The following is a 16,270-nucleotide window of genomic DNA, read 5'->3' as shown; positions in this document are numbered from 1 at the left end:
AAAAAATAAATTTAAAAACTAAAACCCGACTACTACTGCATATTACGCTCTAAAAAGTATCAAACAAGGAAATATTTTTTTTATATGTATAGAATTATGGCCAAACAAAAGCCGTGTTGTATCCTATTTTTCTTTTGCAGTTTGTTTTGTTATATGATAGGTGGCATACCACTACCAGCTGTCGTCTGTAAGTGGTAGCCCACTTACAGTATATCAATCTTGTTTGTATATATCAATCTAGCTTTTGCCCATAACTTCGTATGTGAGTATAAATCAATTTCCCGTGGGAATTTCAGGAAATCCCTTCTTAGTGCTCCCCTACACTGTCCTAGGAACCTACACACCCAATTTCAGCTTTCTACGCCCAGTAGTTGCGGCTGTGCGTTGTCTGTCAGTCAGTCACTCAGTAACGCAAGAGTTTTATATATATAGATAGATAGATAATAAAGGGGACTAATAGTGGGACTAATAAAAGCCAAGACATTTTTTTAGAGTTTTCATCTGTCTGAATGGTAATTTTTTAGGTTAGTATATTTTGTAAACAAAAATAGGCGTATTAGAACATAATTATGTAGAGTGCTAGTATAATAGGCAATGCATGGGTAAAACTGATTGCATGTTCGTTTATGTTACCAAATCGTGTTTGTTAGGGACTATCTTGTTAATGAACCAACACACAATCAATTCTACTAGACTCTCGACGTGAGTCTACTTCGCCTGGTCTAGCAGTGCACGTTTCTTTTGATATTCAAACGAACTGACCAAGTGAAATGGACTAATGGTAGTGTTTGGCCGAGTAATAGGCTCTCAATGAATATTAATCAGTTTTCCCGCGCTTTCAGAGATTGACAGCTAGAGTCACGTGCCGTTTCCCATTCAAAATGGCGGCAAATGTCAAGGATTCCCGCCCACTTACCAGCCGGTAATATTTATAATGCTGAGGTTTTTACGATTCGCCTTGGTTTAAGGTAATTATTCGTAGTATTTCTTTTAAAATAATTATTTTAATTAAAAAACAACAATGATTTTGGATCACAGACATGGAAGCATTATGGCTGTGCTTTTAATAAATATTAATTATATTATCGTTAGCAACGTTGATTTTGAATTCGAATGTTTGCTGTAAATATCTAAGTATTGAATAAAAAAGAACAATAATACCTAATCGAACAAAAAGTTTACCATAATAAATTCATAGAAATAAATAAGTATAAACTTTCTATTTCATCTGAGTTCCACCGATAAGCGCAGGCTTCGTTTAGCAGTATGGCGGGCGTGCGCCATACTGCTAAACGAAGCCTTCGAGTTTCGCACCATGGCCCTGCCTATCCCGCAAGTGATGAAAATGTACTTTGATCTGTGTCTGATATTTTTAGAAACAATAGTTCATTCTGCTTTATAAAACACCAAATTTAATGAAAATCCCGCCATAATAGCAACAACGTGAAACTAATTTCATTGGTGTCTAAATAAAAGAGTATCTAAATTAGATCAAGGCTCGGTCTGTCAATACTCCATTAGAGGCTGAATAGACTCATAGCTATAGAAGCGCTGATTGCTATGTCAAACTGGATGAAAGGTGCGAAAATATTGGGGTTAAGGGCCTGGGGGATTGCTGGAGTTTGCATGGAGTAATTTTTTGCCATATAAAATCCATTATAAGTAAGTACGTACGAAACACACTTTGTACTTAGTTGATGTTAAATAAATGTAGTTAACTGCTAACAACAGGTATAAGCACGATATTAATATATTTTTAATGACACCTACTGGCGGTTTATATTACACTAGATGTTGCCCGGGGCTTCGTTCCCGTTGGATTTTGAGATATAATATAGCCTATAGCAATCTTGGATACCTTTCTAATGGTGAAAGAATTTTTGAAATCCCACTTTGCCGTTATTAAATTTATTAATATATTTAAATATCTACATGTATGATTAATTAATTGCGTACGTAAATCAATTATGCAACATCAGTTACTAATCTTTGCTAATTGGGACATCTGTGTTGTTTAATAACACACCTTTATTGGTATATCTGCAGAAATATATTTTGACGACCTCGGTGGTGCAGTGGTAAGGTTCTTGCCACTGAACCGAGAGGTCCCGGGTTCGATCCCCGGTCGGGTCATGATGGAAAATGATCTTTTTCTGATTGGCCCGGGTCTTGGATGTTTATCTATAATATGTATTTGTTATAAAATATAGTATCGTTGAGTTAGTATCCCATAACACAAGTCTCGAACTTACTTTGGGGCTAGCTCAATCTGTGTGATTTGTCCTAATATATTTATTTATTTATTATTAAATCTGCTCACATCTATAAAAAAATAAGTAGTTTTTTATTTGTAACCTCTATAGAATATAAAATATAGAGGTTACAATAATAATAGAATATAGAGGTTATATATCTATAGAATATAGAGGTTACAATAATAATAGAATATAGAGGTTATATATCTATAGAATATAGAGGTTACAATAATAAAAAAACTACTTATTTAATAGGCTAAATTCACTTCACACCTAAAAGCCATTTCAATTAGATTTCGCGAACGAATGAGGGATAACGCATGGGGCATTTCGGATCAATAATTCTAGTTTCCAAGTATGAGAATCAAATAGTTTAACAATGTGCTTGTAGGAACTCCACATAGCGTGACCCAATCACTCAAGTCCTAGTGAATCAACTTCACTTGAAGCTTCAAGCGTAGCATGGCGTGCTGTGATCCGCTACTGTGCATAGCTTCATAGTGCTATGTAAATCGCCTTAATTATATAATTTGCACGTTTCAATAAATTGGATATAAGAAGCATTTCAAGCAGAGATAGAGGCGGTTAAGACACTCTAACAATGGTCGGTCATTGGAAATCGTTTTATTCAATCGTTTCACGTAAGCACAAGTTTTCGTATTTAATTCAATATTCAATGATTTTTCGGTATCTTTTGCATGGTACTTACTGTGCTAATAAATTAATCGTAATCCAGAAAAAACATTGCAACCAATAATAAAACATTCGAAAAGAAAAAAAAGAAAAGCAAATGCTGAAATATAGGATAACTTTACCACTACCAAAAATTGAAAAAAAAAACGTGGACAAAGTCTCCCGCTAACCCTGCAGTAATAATAAGTTATTATTATAGATTATGAAACATTATAAACTATCTAATTCTCCTGGAAACATATACCCAATTGACTAACGTAGATTATGTCCACAAGTGGACTAAAATAGAATTTGATGATGCAAAGGAGTGAGTGTTTGTGTTGCGTGCGAGATATTTAATCTGTGAAATTTTTATGTTGAGTAATGTTCAGGGCAGTCACTGAGCTATGAGTCAGATTAATGGACGTTGTAGGCATCTAGATTATTATCATTTGCATTATTTAAGTGTGTTGACGTCAGGCAGGTGAACTGATATTAGATCAACCAAAAAAACTATAATTAACATAAAAATATACTTTACTAGCTGCGCCCCGGGGCTCTCTCTGCACAACGGGAGCGACCCGTTGTAATTTAGGGAAAAAGTTATATTGTGTTAATACAGGTTACTTGTACCTTCTACCAGTGTACCTAATTTCATAACAATCGGTCTAGTAGATTTTCCGTGAAAGTGTAACAAACATACATAACATCCACACATCCTCACAACCTTTCGCATTTATAATATTAGTAGGAAGGATTTTAGAACAAATTGGCTCATTCATTGAAAAACTATCACTCTGGGAATGGGTTTAACCATTCCTAAGGTTGTTACACACACACCCTGTTAATTACAGTATTGAATAATGTACAACATTTCCCTCCAGTTCATACATCCTCACAAACTTTCGTATTTATTATATTAGCAGGAAGTAAAATAAAATTAACAAAATCCAAACACAACAATGCTTGCGGTATTGTGTACCAGTTTGAAGGATGAGAGGGGTAGTGTAATTTTATAAAGTACTGTGGCAAAAGATACTAGTCTACATAGTAAGCAACGCACACGTGACACGTGGGCGGCGCTAGCTGTATAGGCTGCGGTAACCACTTCCCATCTGGTAGGCCGTATGCTTTTCTTCTCGTTAGTATAAAAAATATTGGTGACAAAATTTAATTAATCTATTGATTGATTCGTTCGTAATTTTCGTATCGACTCGTGGCCATAGACGTAGTATTTCGTGGTAATAAAAAAAAAATTGGAAGCAGTTTCTTTCAGGTAACACAGAACCATAAAATATATTAATTTAATGTCTACATGTCTGTCACTCTTCGACGTGGTTTTATTAAGCAATCAAATATAATAAGTAAATACAGGGTGTTATATAATTTCTACTGCATACAGTATATATCCAAGGTACCTACTATAACATTACCACTTCGTGTACTAACAGGACTCAAACAATCAATACATCCTTTATGTGAAATTTCAAGTTTTTTTTTTCTTCTAGCCTTGTTTGTTAGTATAGTTTATTTTTTCATATTTTTAATATGAACACAATAGCAAAATTACCTATTTTATAGATATACCTATTGTGCAAAAGTCTACTGATGTCGTGTTTTTTATTGCCTCTGACTGCTGATACAAAAAAAACGGGACAGTCCCGCGCGGGACAGAAAATTTTCAGTAAAAAATGTCTGGCAACATTGATATATTTTGTACCACCATGTGTATATGCCAGACTTTTATAGTAATTATTTATTGATGGGTTTCTTGATAAATATAATAATTTCCATAAATGTAGCCTATTCGATTGTCTCTATCCACTATTTAAAGGCTTGATTTCGTGCATAGATAAAATAACAAATTCGATCTTGCATCTCCATTACTCTGTACCCATCAGACATCTTCTTCTTAAGTTTAAGATTCGCACACAATGTTGGCAATAACTGAAAATCAGTGTTTCTGTGCTAAGGTGCAGAAAGTTTCGCTGAGTTATGGCCTTTTTGCCTTGATGCAACAAACAATTTGTTTAATTTGTTTTTTTTTTTTTTATATAAGTGGTTATAGTATATTTTTTAAATTGTCTGTGTTGACTATCGAGACATTGATATCTAGACATTGTTATATGCAAAAAAATCCTTCACGAAATAGTTTCTGACATGACATTTACTACAACCTACCGCGTCTAGTGATAAGCAATCGATCGCATACACACGTGAGCTTAAACTGTCAACCAGAGTGCAAGATTTTTGTGTTCTATCAAATTATCAATTATACCCATGTGGCACGAGTAGGATTTGAATCTGAGACCTTTCGATTCGAGGATCACCACCGTTTCCCTACTACTTACTTGTATAACAATTATAGAAATAAGACGATTGAGGAAATTATTTATGCATTACGTTGTCTAAAATGTAGTTTTATCAGTGGTTGCGTGCAAGGAAACTTGGCAGCCGTCTCATGGCCAGACAAGCATTTTATATTCATGATGACGTGCCTAGGGTCAAAGTCAAGTACTTTCATGAATCAGGTCTTTAGCATTTACACCTTTTACTGTAAAGTGAGAGGGAGTTGAGTTTTTTTTTTAGACAGATAGATAAATAAACTCTTTATTGCACCATTTCACATGCATTGGATTTCATCAGAATCGGTTCAGCTGTTTAGCCGTGAAGAGTGAACAGACAAACAGGCAGTCGGACTTTCGCATTTATACTCGTAATTGGTTTGATAATTATTCAACAAGTGTAATACTGTATATTCTTATTGGTGATTTGGTAACTATACTAGCTTAGTTGACAAGTTTATATGTTTTTCATTTTTATTATGTCGTTATTTGTCTGTGTAAACTGTATGTTATAATATTGTGCAATGTTGTTATTGTTAAACATGATCAGTGAATTTGTAACAAATCAGTGTAAACAACTACTTTGGAAGAGCTGGCTCTCCAAACACAAGTATTTTATACTTAAATGGAGGACCCAATCATATATGAGCTATTGTAAAAAAGAGTCTAATAAAGATATTATTATTATTATTACCATTTACAAAGGAGTTACAACAAGATATTCAAACATAATGAGTGCAAAGGCGGAGAGATTTTAATGGGTTGCCTTTTAACCTGTCAATTCCCGCGCGGCGCAATCTGACGCGGTCATATTGTTGTTCAAGTGCTTTTATTACTTATCTCCAGGTATGTCGCAGTGTTAATTAATAACAAGCTAAATATCAGTGAAATTGCGGTGGTGGTGACCGTCCGTCTGTGACCGAAAGGTCCCAGGCAGGTAAGGTCCGTGGCACAACCTTCATGGGACCATAAGGCACGATCATGAAATTAATTTCTTTTTTTTTTTTCTTTTTAGAATCACTTGCTATCTCTAATGTTTATGTCTATGGTCTAATGGTTGACTGGTAAATAATGCCATAAATTCCGCCTGTTGTACTCAATTTTATTATTTACGCAATAAAGTTTTTAAATACACAACATGTAGATTGAATGTACATTATTACATTATAAAACTTAATCAATCAATTGATGATTGCAATTAATTGAAAGCTACCATCCATTCGGTTAAAGAGTAGGAATGCAATGAGGCCTATTTTTTTTTTTTTGGCACAAACAGATATGAAACATCTATACTATTATTATAAAGAGGAAAGCGTTTGTGTGTTTGTATGTTTGAGGCGGGTAATCTCCGAAACTACAGAACCTATTACAAAAATTCCTTCACCATTAGAAAGGTAGATTATCCGAGATTGCTATAGGCTATATTTTATCTCAAAATTCCCACTGAAGCGAAGCCCCGTTCAACATCTAGTTTTACAATAAAAATAACATGTTAGATAGACAAATCTACTTTGACATTTAAATCATAAAGATAAATACGACACGAGAAGTGCTTAATACTAAAATTTATGGCATAGCAATAATTTGCCTGAGGAGACTCATACTCGGCAGCTGGTGGAAAATGGTTGAATAAAAAATAAAGGTTCACCTACCTGCCGTTCCTTGATCGACTGTGGACACTGTCGTCGTCTCGCCCCCAGCCTTTGACCAGGGCAGGTAGCCCGGACGAGCTGGCCCCCTTGACCAGGGACCCTCCCGGCTGCTCGGTGCTGCGCGCCTTGCGGGCACGGATTTCTTTACCTAGACGAAAAAATAATCATATATCTTCTTCTTTTCAGTGTGTCGACTCCGCGAATCATACTAGTGAAGAATATTAAATCCTATCCTATTAATATTATAAATGCGAAAGTTTGTGAGGATGAATGTTTGTTACTCCTTCACGCGAAATCTATTGGACCGATTGTTATGAAATTTGGTTGGAAAATCTTATATAGATACGCGTGATAGAATACTAGTAAAATACGTAGAGATTTTGTATGACAATTTCAAATTAAAAAAAAAATATATATTTTTTTTTAAATTTCGAATATTTTTTAGTTTTTAAATGTCCAAAAAACATATTATCTAATTTTATTGTTTGTCTTCTAAATTATAAATATAATCTACTTGCATTAGAAATGTTACAATTTGCTTTTATGGTTATAGCCATAGATAAAAGAATAATATTAATTTTATCTACGGTTATAGCTATAATTTGATAAAGGCGTTATTCTGGCAAGTAGAAACCTTGAAAACGTCATGAAGCCTGTCAAATATTATATTATGACATGATCGATGAAAGTGTCCACTTTAAATTTACTTTAGTGACAAGTTTGTCGTAGCAGATACATTTAAATATATTTTCGTAGGTCTACGGCGTAGCAGTGCTACGATGATGATCGTACTTCGTACTTTTCCGTCTTCATCGGAAGCTGCCATCAAGTCAGCCCGAGTGCAGGTGTTTGGGCACTCGGGACAAGCGAGGAGATCAGCCATCGATTGTGGGGAGAAGCCACAATCGCACATGTTCTGAGACTGGTCAAGCATACCCCACCTAGCCAAATTGTCTTTGCATCGGCCCACTTGAGTGCAGAGAGTGATAAGACATATAAAAGGGAGATACCGTTAATAAATTCTTACCATTTCTAGTAGTAGCGACTAAAGTTTCGGCAGATTTGGATATGCTCCTGCTGAGGGCGGAGGGCGGGGCTCTCATGGGGGTCCCATGGCGGTATAACATGTCAGTCTTGGAGTGGAACAACTGGAGATTTTTCAGGGCCATGATATTTTACACACATCTTCGGTTTGACGTCCATCTTCTGGGTTTTCGCATGATTGAGTGTGATTTTCTGATGATTTTAAACATGACAGATTTATTTGTTATGTATGTTAATTAATTTAATTTAACAATAGGTACTATTATTCTCTCTTGCTAAGGCAGAAAATTAACAATTTAGCTTTCTTGATAGAGAATTAGCATTTTCTTTTTTGCTTTTTGAGGTTCTTTCAACGGGGGGTGTTTCAACGCTAATCTATAAAAAAAACTTAATATTTTACAAGAATAAAGCTTAGTTAAATAGTCACAAACGTCACAAAAGCAATAAATCTAGTGAACAACTAAAAAGGCTTATGATAACATGATTGTTTGTAAAATGGAAATTATGCGGGCAGTTTTATCACCCGTTCATTGCAAAGAAAGTTTCTACGTTAGTAGAATTTCCCAAAACAACATGTACTGATTGTAAACTACCTACATTTCATAATTAATCAAGGTATTAGAATTAAACGGCTCAAAATAAATTGTCTATGTCATAATAAAATCAATGTCATCTTTAATACCGTGAGGTCATGTGAACATGCATGTGTTGGCCGTCAAATTAAAATATTTAGATGTCCCACTTCACCTCATAATTTGACCAAAACGTCCATAGTTAATTACATTTTCAAACAACTAAATAATGGTGTCTATTTCGAAACTATTTGTTTTTGTTTCGCGTCGGAAAAGGCGGGAAATATTTTTCAATATGGCCGCGCGACCGCTTCGCGCGCGAACGTAGCAAGGACTGTTCGTTCAGCTTTCAGTCGGGGTTATAATGTGAAAGCAATTAATGTAAGGGGTCGAAATCGACGGGCTATCGGTAATAAACGTATTGTCATATTTTAGCTGTTTACAATAAATGTTAGTAGAATTTATGTGTGCTGCCATAATTCATAGGATTACAAGCATTTGCAGCACATTTTAACTGTGAAGTTAAGTTTTCAAATACAAAAAGTCATGTGTTTTAATTTCGTGCTCTGAAATCTATCTATTCTAGTTCTTTTTTTTTGCAAATTTCCTAAAATTAAATATTTTTTCTACTTACCTTGAGCAAAGGTTGAGACTCCATGTGTACCAAAGTCAAGAGTGAGATCAACTTGACAGCTGACACCGTAACTGCATAAAAGAGTGCATTTGTAGAAATTTGAAAGAAAGAAACCTATATTTATTTTCATAATATAGGCTATATGCATGTCCATTCATCAAAAATCGGTTCACCTACTTAATTGTGAAGATGTAACCGACAGACTTTCGCATTTTTAAGATTAGCATGGATATTTATAATTTTACTTTTTTCATTCACCATTATGTGAAAATTGTTAAGTCTTTAATTGAAAAATCGACATAGCTACTCGAAATAATGAATATGTACAATTCATATTAAGCAAAGTGACCACTAAACTAATGACTTAGTAAATATCAGGGCAGTACAGTAAAATTAGTGATCGTGAATTGTTAATACTTTCATTCTCTCTTCCACAATAACACGTTATTAACGTGCGAATAAATATCAAATACATATTCTTATTCTTTTCGAGTCGAAATAATAATTATTTATTACAACTTCGTGAACTTGGAAAACTCTCTTCGGTTCCATCAGCTGTGATGTCACGAAACCCAGATTTCGCGTTACTTTTAAATCTTAATGTTTTTTTGCTATGATTTTACGACCGGCTTGTCTGACGTCAACTCTCTTTGGGAATTAGAAAACCATAATGTTGCTAAGTAGCTATGTGTAAATTTATTTGATACTTTCGTCTATCTATAGCTATACATAGAATAAAACTGTAAGTGAATTATGTCTGTCTGTATATATGAGATATTAAGAAAAATTAGGAGACTAATAGAAGTCATTTTATAAATATATTAAAATCATTAGCCATTTTACTCCGTTAAGGCGTCAAGCCTTAAATTTGGTCAATCAGTCATAATTCGTAAAGGTAAATTAAACGAAAACTTAGCACTATAAGGTGACACGCAAAGAACTATTTTATATTTGAACACAATAATAGCAAAATTTTACAAATCACGGAAGCAATAATACGCATAGAACTTGTAAATATACTAATAGTATTTTTAACTGACTGCAAAGGTATTGTTTTTCGCGCATATCTTGTATGTATGTAATATCATTTATTATCTCACTAGCGGCCCACCCCGGCTTCGCTCGGGTGAAAACATAATAAATCATACTCCTAAACCTTCCCCAGGAATCACTCTATCTATTGGTGAAAACCACACGAAAATCCGTATAGTAGTTTTTGAGTTTATCGCAAACAGACAAACAGACGCAGTAGATGTCTTTGTTTTATAATATGTGAGGATATAGTTCCAAAAAAAACTGAACGGATTTACATAATTGAGGTATCATTTTGACGACCTCGGTGGCGCAGTGGTAAAGTGCTTGCCAGTGAACCGAGAGGTCCCGGGTTCGATCCCCGGTCGGGTCATGATGGAAAATGATCTTTTTCTGATTGGCCTTGGATGTCTGTCTATATATGTATTTGTTATAAAATATAGCACCGTTGAGTTAGTATCCCATAACACAAGTCTCGAACGTACTTTGGGGCTAGCTCAATCTGTGTGATTTGTTCTAATATATTTGTTTATTTATATTTATCGTTACATTCGTCTTAGCTGTCCGAATGTTCTTAAACGTTATGAGTTAAAGGGCTCAACGAAAGGATTCTGACTATTCTGAAGGCGGGTCTGTTGTTTTTTTTTTTAATTTTTGCTTGTTTTAATAGCTACTTATTCGCCTCGTACGATATCCACGGGAATTTGTAAATAGAATTTAATTATTTAAAAAAAAAATCATAACTTCGATAAAAATCCGTTCATTTCTCTAATAGCCTGCTTTGTATTGTTTACAACTATCAATTATTTACGGTGAGGGTTGAGGGTGGGGTTAATGACCGGTCAGTGGATAAGGGTAGCAACTTTGTAGGAGCTACATTGCGTGCGTTCTATTTCCTCAGTATTGAATATATGGTTCAATGAATATCAACATTATAAAGGATTATATTCTCAGAAAATTTTGAAAGCCGCGGCCGCTGTGTTTATCATTACAATTTTTAAAAAATTAACAAAGACTAGAATTAATGTTACTATCCTACCTAAAATAATTAATCCGTTATGGTTGAGATACAGGTGGGCCCTCAGACCACACTATGAGGACTGAGGGCCTGTCGTAAAACATCGTAATTCGCTTATTTGGCTTTCACAAAATCTAATTCCAACTTTCAAATTTCTTTTGGAATGTTCACTAAATCCCAATTTCATAGAATTTCAAGAAGTGGGCCCTCAGACCACACGCACATGTATATGTCAAATTTAAGAATGATTGATTCCTTGTTTTCTGAAGAAAATTTTCGGAACGCAATAGAAACCACCCGAAAACCTTCGATTTGTGAAGGTATTTATTATCCCAGATATGTCAAACGTTACATAGATATGTGGTCATCCAAATCAAAAGGGACCTTATGGCCGCTGGCGCTTAGGTCTTTATTGCCGTTGTTCCGGGCGCCATAAGGTCCCTTTTGATTTGGACGACCACATATATTCATGAATGCAATCAGTTATTTTATTGTCAATGTCTTCCTTGTGGATGGTTAAGGAGTATGAGCCATGGCCTACCGCGGGCCCACAGTAGAATGGTGGATTTACCTGGTGGACAAGCAAATAAGCGGACAGACATATGTATATCCGCATTGGGCTTATTATCTCCCTAAAATCTGTTTCTACGGTTGCGCGTCTGTGTTCTGATGACATTTCCGTTCAGAAATTAAAAAATATACATGTATACAGCCAAACGAATTTAGTTAGCATTTGCAATCCTTTGAGGGCCAATACTGCTCACTAATGATTAGATATTAGTTCTGAAATTTTTTAAACAATTTTCTGAATATCTATAAAATTTAAAGAGATTCTTAATTTACATACCATTGTAATGTAAAATGGATTACACAAACATTGGTTTGTATAATTTTACTGTAAATTAAGTTGATCGTTATAACGAATCAACGCTTTGTCCTGTGGGTGAGATTGATGTTCGATCGATAGGTAATCACACCACGACACTCGGAATATATAATTTTTAACTATTACTTATACCTACCTAGATCTATAGTCATATAATGTAAAGTAATATTTTTTATCCAGTTCGTCGCATTCAATATAGTTATGTGTTCAAACTATTCTTCCTTATGGATGGATAAAAGCAGTGTCGCTAGTCGCTAATTACCTATAAAAAAATTATATACACACACATTACTAGTTGCGCCCCGGGGCTTTGCTCCCGTGAGAATTTCGAGATAAAAGGTACCCTATGTGTTATTCCAAGTTATATTCTACTCGCGTACCAAATGTCATAACATTCGGTTCAATAGATCTTGCGTGAAAGAGTAACAAACAAATAAATAAAAATATTAGGACAAATCACACAGATTGAGCTAGCCCCAAAGTAAGTTCGAGACATGTGTTATTGGATACTAACTCAACGATACTATATTTTATAACAAATACATATTATGTATATAGATAAACATCCAAGGCCCGGACCAATCAGAAAAAGATCATTTTCCATCATGATCCGACCGGGGATCGAACCCAGGACCTCTCGGTTCAAAAGGCAAGCACTTTACCACTGCGCTATCGAGGTCGTCATATTAGGATAGGATAGTCAATAACACTTAACCATATCCAGTTGAATTGAATGCGGGTAATACGCGTGCTGTAGACTGTACATACGTATTAAAATCTTCTCTATACGACAGAATCCATTGTTCGCTATACAAGCTATAATTTACAAAATTCGGACATTTCGGCCATTGACCCCTAAATTGCTACCGTACCTGCTTTCGATTTGCAATTTAACCGCAAAATATATGATACGCATCCGCAATTTTTAACCGACGACGCTTTTGCAGAGGGAGATTAATGTGTTCATTGTGTGTGAATATATATGGAACTTGTAGTAACATCATACCATAGGTGACATTTATTAGCATATCAAGTCTTAGGAACAGGGGTATAAGGCATGTTCGTTTATTTTCCTAAACTGTAGTAAATGAAGGGAAAGTGTTTTAAAGTGGAGATTCTACTCATAGGCTAGCGGTTTATCATGGCAATTCCAGTAGTGCTCCATAATCTTAGCGGCTATCACACACAAAAAAAAAATATCTCCATAAAATGTATCATATCAATTAAATATCAATTATTATTAATTATTATGATTTAGTTTACATTTATTTTTTAATTTAATCAATTCATTAAATTAGTTTTAATTTTTAATTTAATTTAGTTGTTGCACGAATGAATGTTAAACATCAGTTTTTGAAATGTATAATGTGCAAGCAAACTAATTCGAGGAGTGCCGCCATCACTGGTACGGCCACGTCTTGCGAAAACTAGCAGATTCGGTGAAGACCAAATATTTGATTATGCCACTTCCACCAGGTCCTTGCAGATGAGCCAAGTCAAGAAGTACTGGCTTGATATCGTCAAGGATTATATGTGTGCCAAATGTCTAAATCAAAATAAAATCATTTATTCAGAAATTAGGCCTTCACAGGCACTTTTCACGTCATATTCTAAATTAAATGATATATACCAAAGCTACAAATTTTCAACATTTCGGAACGACCACTGCCGAAAGAAACTCATTCAAACAGTGTTGGTTCCTATCATGTCAACAATGGGGGTATTCCTATCATGTCAAGGGCTTACATTTTTTTAAATAGGTATAAATTTATGTATCAATTTTTATCAGTAATATAACAATGTAAGTACACAATAAAGTACATGTCTGATAACTAAGACCGCGAAAAATGAAAGAGAAAAGGTAGGAAACTGGACCCTGGGTTCCGACGCTATATGGCTGCGGAATCAACAGGGAAAAGCTCAGACAAGAGCGATTCTATCCATCTCCATTGTATGCACATCACGAATAGAAGTACTGTAGGCGAAGTCACGGGCAAAAGCTTGTGAAAAATAAAACATTTCTCGACTTAGCATTGAAAATTGAGGATGCAATCATACCCACAGCACGGAACAGTTGGCAGAAAATCACGAATAATGAGGGCACAGCACCATCACATTTCTCACGGTTCGTTAGCCAGTAGACTGAGGACAGGACAAGGCCCTGTAACCACCAAGGAAATTCGCCTACAATTCAATATATTGAATGCGACGAACTGGATAAAAAATATTACTTTACATTATATGACTATAGATCTAGGTAGGTATAAGTAATGGTTAAAAATTATATATTCCGAGTGTCGTGGTGTGATTACCTATCGATCGAACATCAATCTCACTCACAGGACAAAGCGTTGATTCGTTATAACGATCAACTTAATTTACAGTAAAATTATACAAACCAATGTTTGTGTAATCCATTTTACATTACAATGGTATGTAAATTAAGAATCTCTTTAAATTTTTAAAAATTTTCTTATTCTAATAAGTGAGAGATATTCAGAAAATTGTTTAAAAATTTTCAGAACTAATATCTAATCATTAGTGAGCAGAATTGGCCCTCAAAGGATTGCAAATGCTAACTAAATTCGTTTGGCTGTATACATGTATATATTTTTTAACTTCCTTCGATAAATAAGTGTAGGTTCCGTAATTTTTTTATTCAAAATGAAGGAAAACATCGTAAGGAAACCTGCACACTGGTTGACTATTTACTTCTATGCCAGATATGTAATAAGTAGAGTAGTATAGGCATTAAGCTTGGTGCAAAAATAGTTTTATTTAATACTAGCTTTTGCCCGCGGCATCTCCCGCATGAATTTCATAGCAAAATCTCAGTAATTTATTTATCGCGTACTCTGTAAGACTGGAAAAAATGCGAATTTGAATCATATATGTTTAATATATGATTCAAATTCGCATTTTTTCTCATCTTTAGTTGAATTTTCTGTTTCCCGCCGCGTGTCTCGTCCCGCAAACTTGTCCAATCCAGTTTCCTGCTACGTAATGTATAAAGTAAATATCCCGTACCATTTCCTACTTATTGTGCCATCATGTTTTTTGCAATGTGTCCCGTCCTGTTTCCCACTACGTATCTCCTTCCCATTTCCCGCGCCTACTCACACTCCAGCTTTCTGCAACGCGTGCCGTCCCATTTTCCATGACGTTTTACGTCCCGGTTTTCTATTAACCATAAACGTAAATTAAAAATTTTTGTATTTACCATTACTGTTATTTACTACGAAAGTAAGTGTGCCAATTTTCAGCTTTTTATCTTGAAAAATGTATTAAGTCCCATATAATCTTTCACCCCCCTTATAAAGGGGTTGAGGGTTAATTTTCAGAAAAATCTGAAACACGTATGTTGTAAATAACCAAAATCCAATTTTTCAAGTCACTTGTAACTGTGTGTGTAACTTCAACGGTGTAGAACTTTCATATTTACAGTTTTTCACCCCTTTCACCTTCTTCGGAGTGTCCAAAACTCCTCTAGAATTCTAGAATTTCCAAAAATCCTCTCTTATAGCTCACCTACATGCCAAATTTCAGCTTCCCGCCCAGCAGTTTCGGGTGTACGTTGTCTGTCAGTCAGTCACTCAGTAACGGAAGAGTTTTATACTGATATATTGATACATACTGCGCCCATTATATCTATATCAGACTTTAATCGATAAAAACAATTTGTTTATATTCTGTTTACACCTTTCTACAAAATTTTAAAGTAAATCGGCTCCGTAGATTGTTATTTAATTTTTCCTACAGGACCCTCCACATTTTCCGGGATGAAATGTCTATAAGATGTTAACCCGGGATTCTGAGGCATTTTTGATTCATAATTAGTTTTTCAATTATCCTACGGGAACCTGACCATTTACCGGGATGAAATGTATCTAATTTTCCTACAGGACCCTCCTCATTTTCCGGGATGAAATGTCTATAAGATGTTAACCCAGGATTCTGAGGCACTTTTATTCATAATTAGTTTTTGAATTATCCTACGGGAACCTGACCATTTACCGGAATGAAATGTATCTAAGATGTTAATCCGGTATATAAGGTACCTACATACCAAGTTTTAAGCAAATCGGTCCAGTAGATTTCGAGTGATGCGCGTTCAGACAGACAAAAAATTCCAAAACTATATTTTCGTCATCTATATCAGT

General features: G+C 34.9%; 1 protein-coding gene across 5 annotated transcripts in view; it reads right to left on the bottom strand.

The window, feature by feature from the left end:
* The window catches only part of Klp54D (Kinesin-like protein at 54D), a 50,898-nt gene that overhangs the window by 15,487 nt on the left and 19,141 nt on the right, over positions 1-16,270 (bottom strand). For 2 of the 5 annotated variants that reach the window (XM_053753427.1, XM_053753426.1), the window contains exons 1-3: positions 8,651-8,889; positions 7,952-8,160; positions 6,925-7,072 (exon numbers count right to left, since the gene is read on the bottom strand). In XM_053753427.1, the coding sequence (XP_053609402.1) occupies positions 6,925-7,072; positions 7,952-8,093 (290 nt within the window). In that variant the 5' untranslated portion in view covers positions 8,094-8,160; positions 8,651-8,889. Of the gene's footprint in view, positions 1-6,924; positions 7,073-7,951; positions 8,161-8,565; positions 8,588-8,650; positions 8,890-9,174; positions 9,246-16,270 lie in introns of those variants that run through there. The other 3 variants (XM_053753424.1, XM_053753423.2, XM_053753425.1) reach the window with 3 other exon arrangements.

Source organism: Plodia interpunctella, chromosome 13 (assembly GCF_027563975.2).
Source record: "Plodia interpunctella isolate USDA-ARS_2022_Savannah chromosome 13, ilPloInte3.2, whole genome shotgun sequence".
Classification (NCBI taxonomy): Eukaryota; Metazoa; Arthropoda; class Insecta; order Lepidoptera; family Pyralidae; genus Plodia; species Plodia interpunctella.
This window is presented reverse-complemented; position numbering and strand designations above follow the sequence as displayed.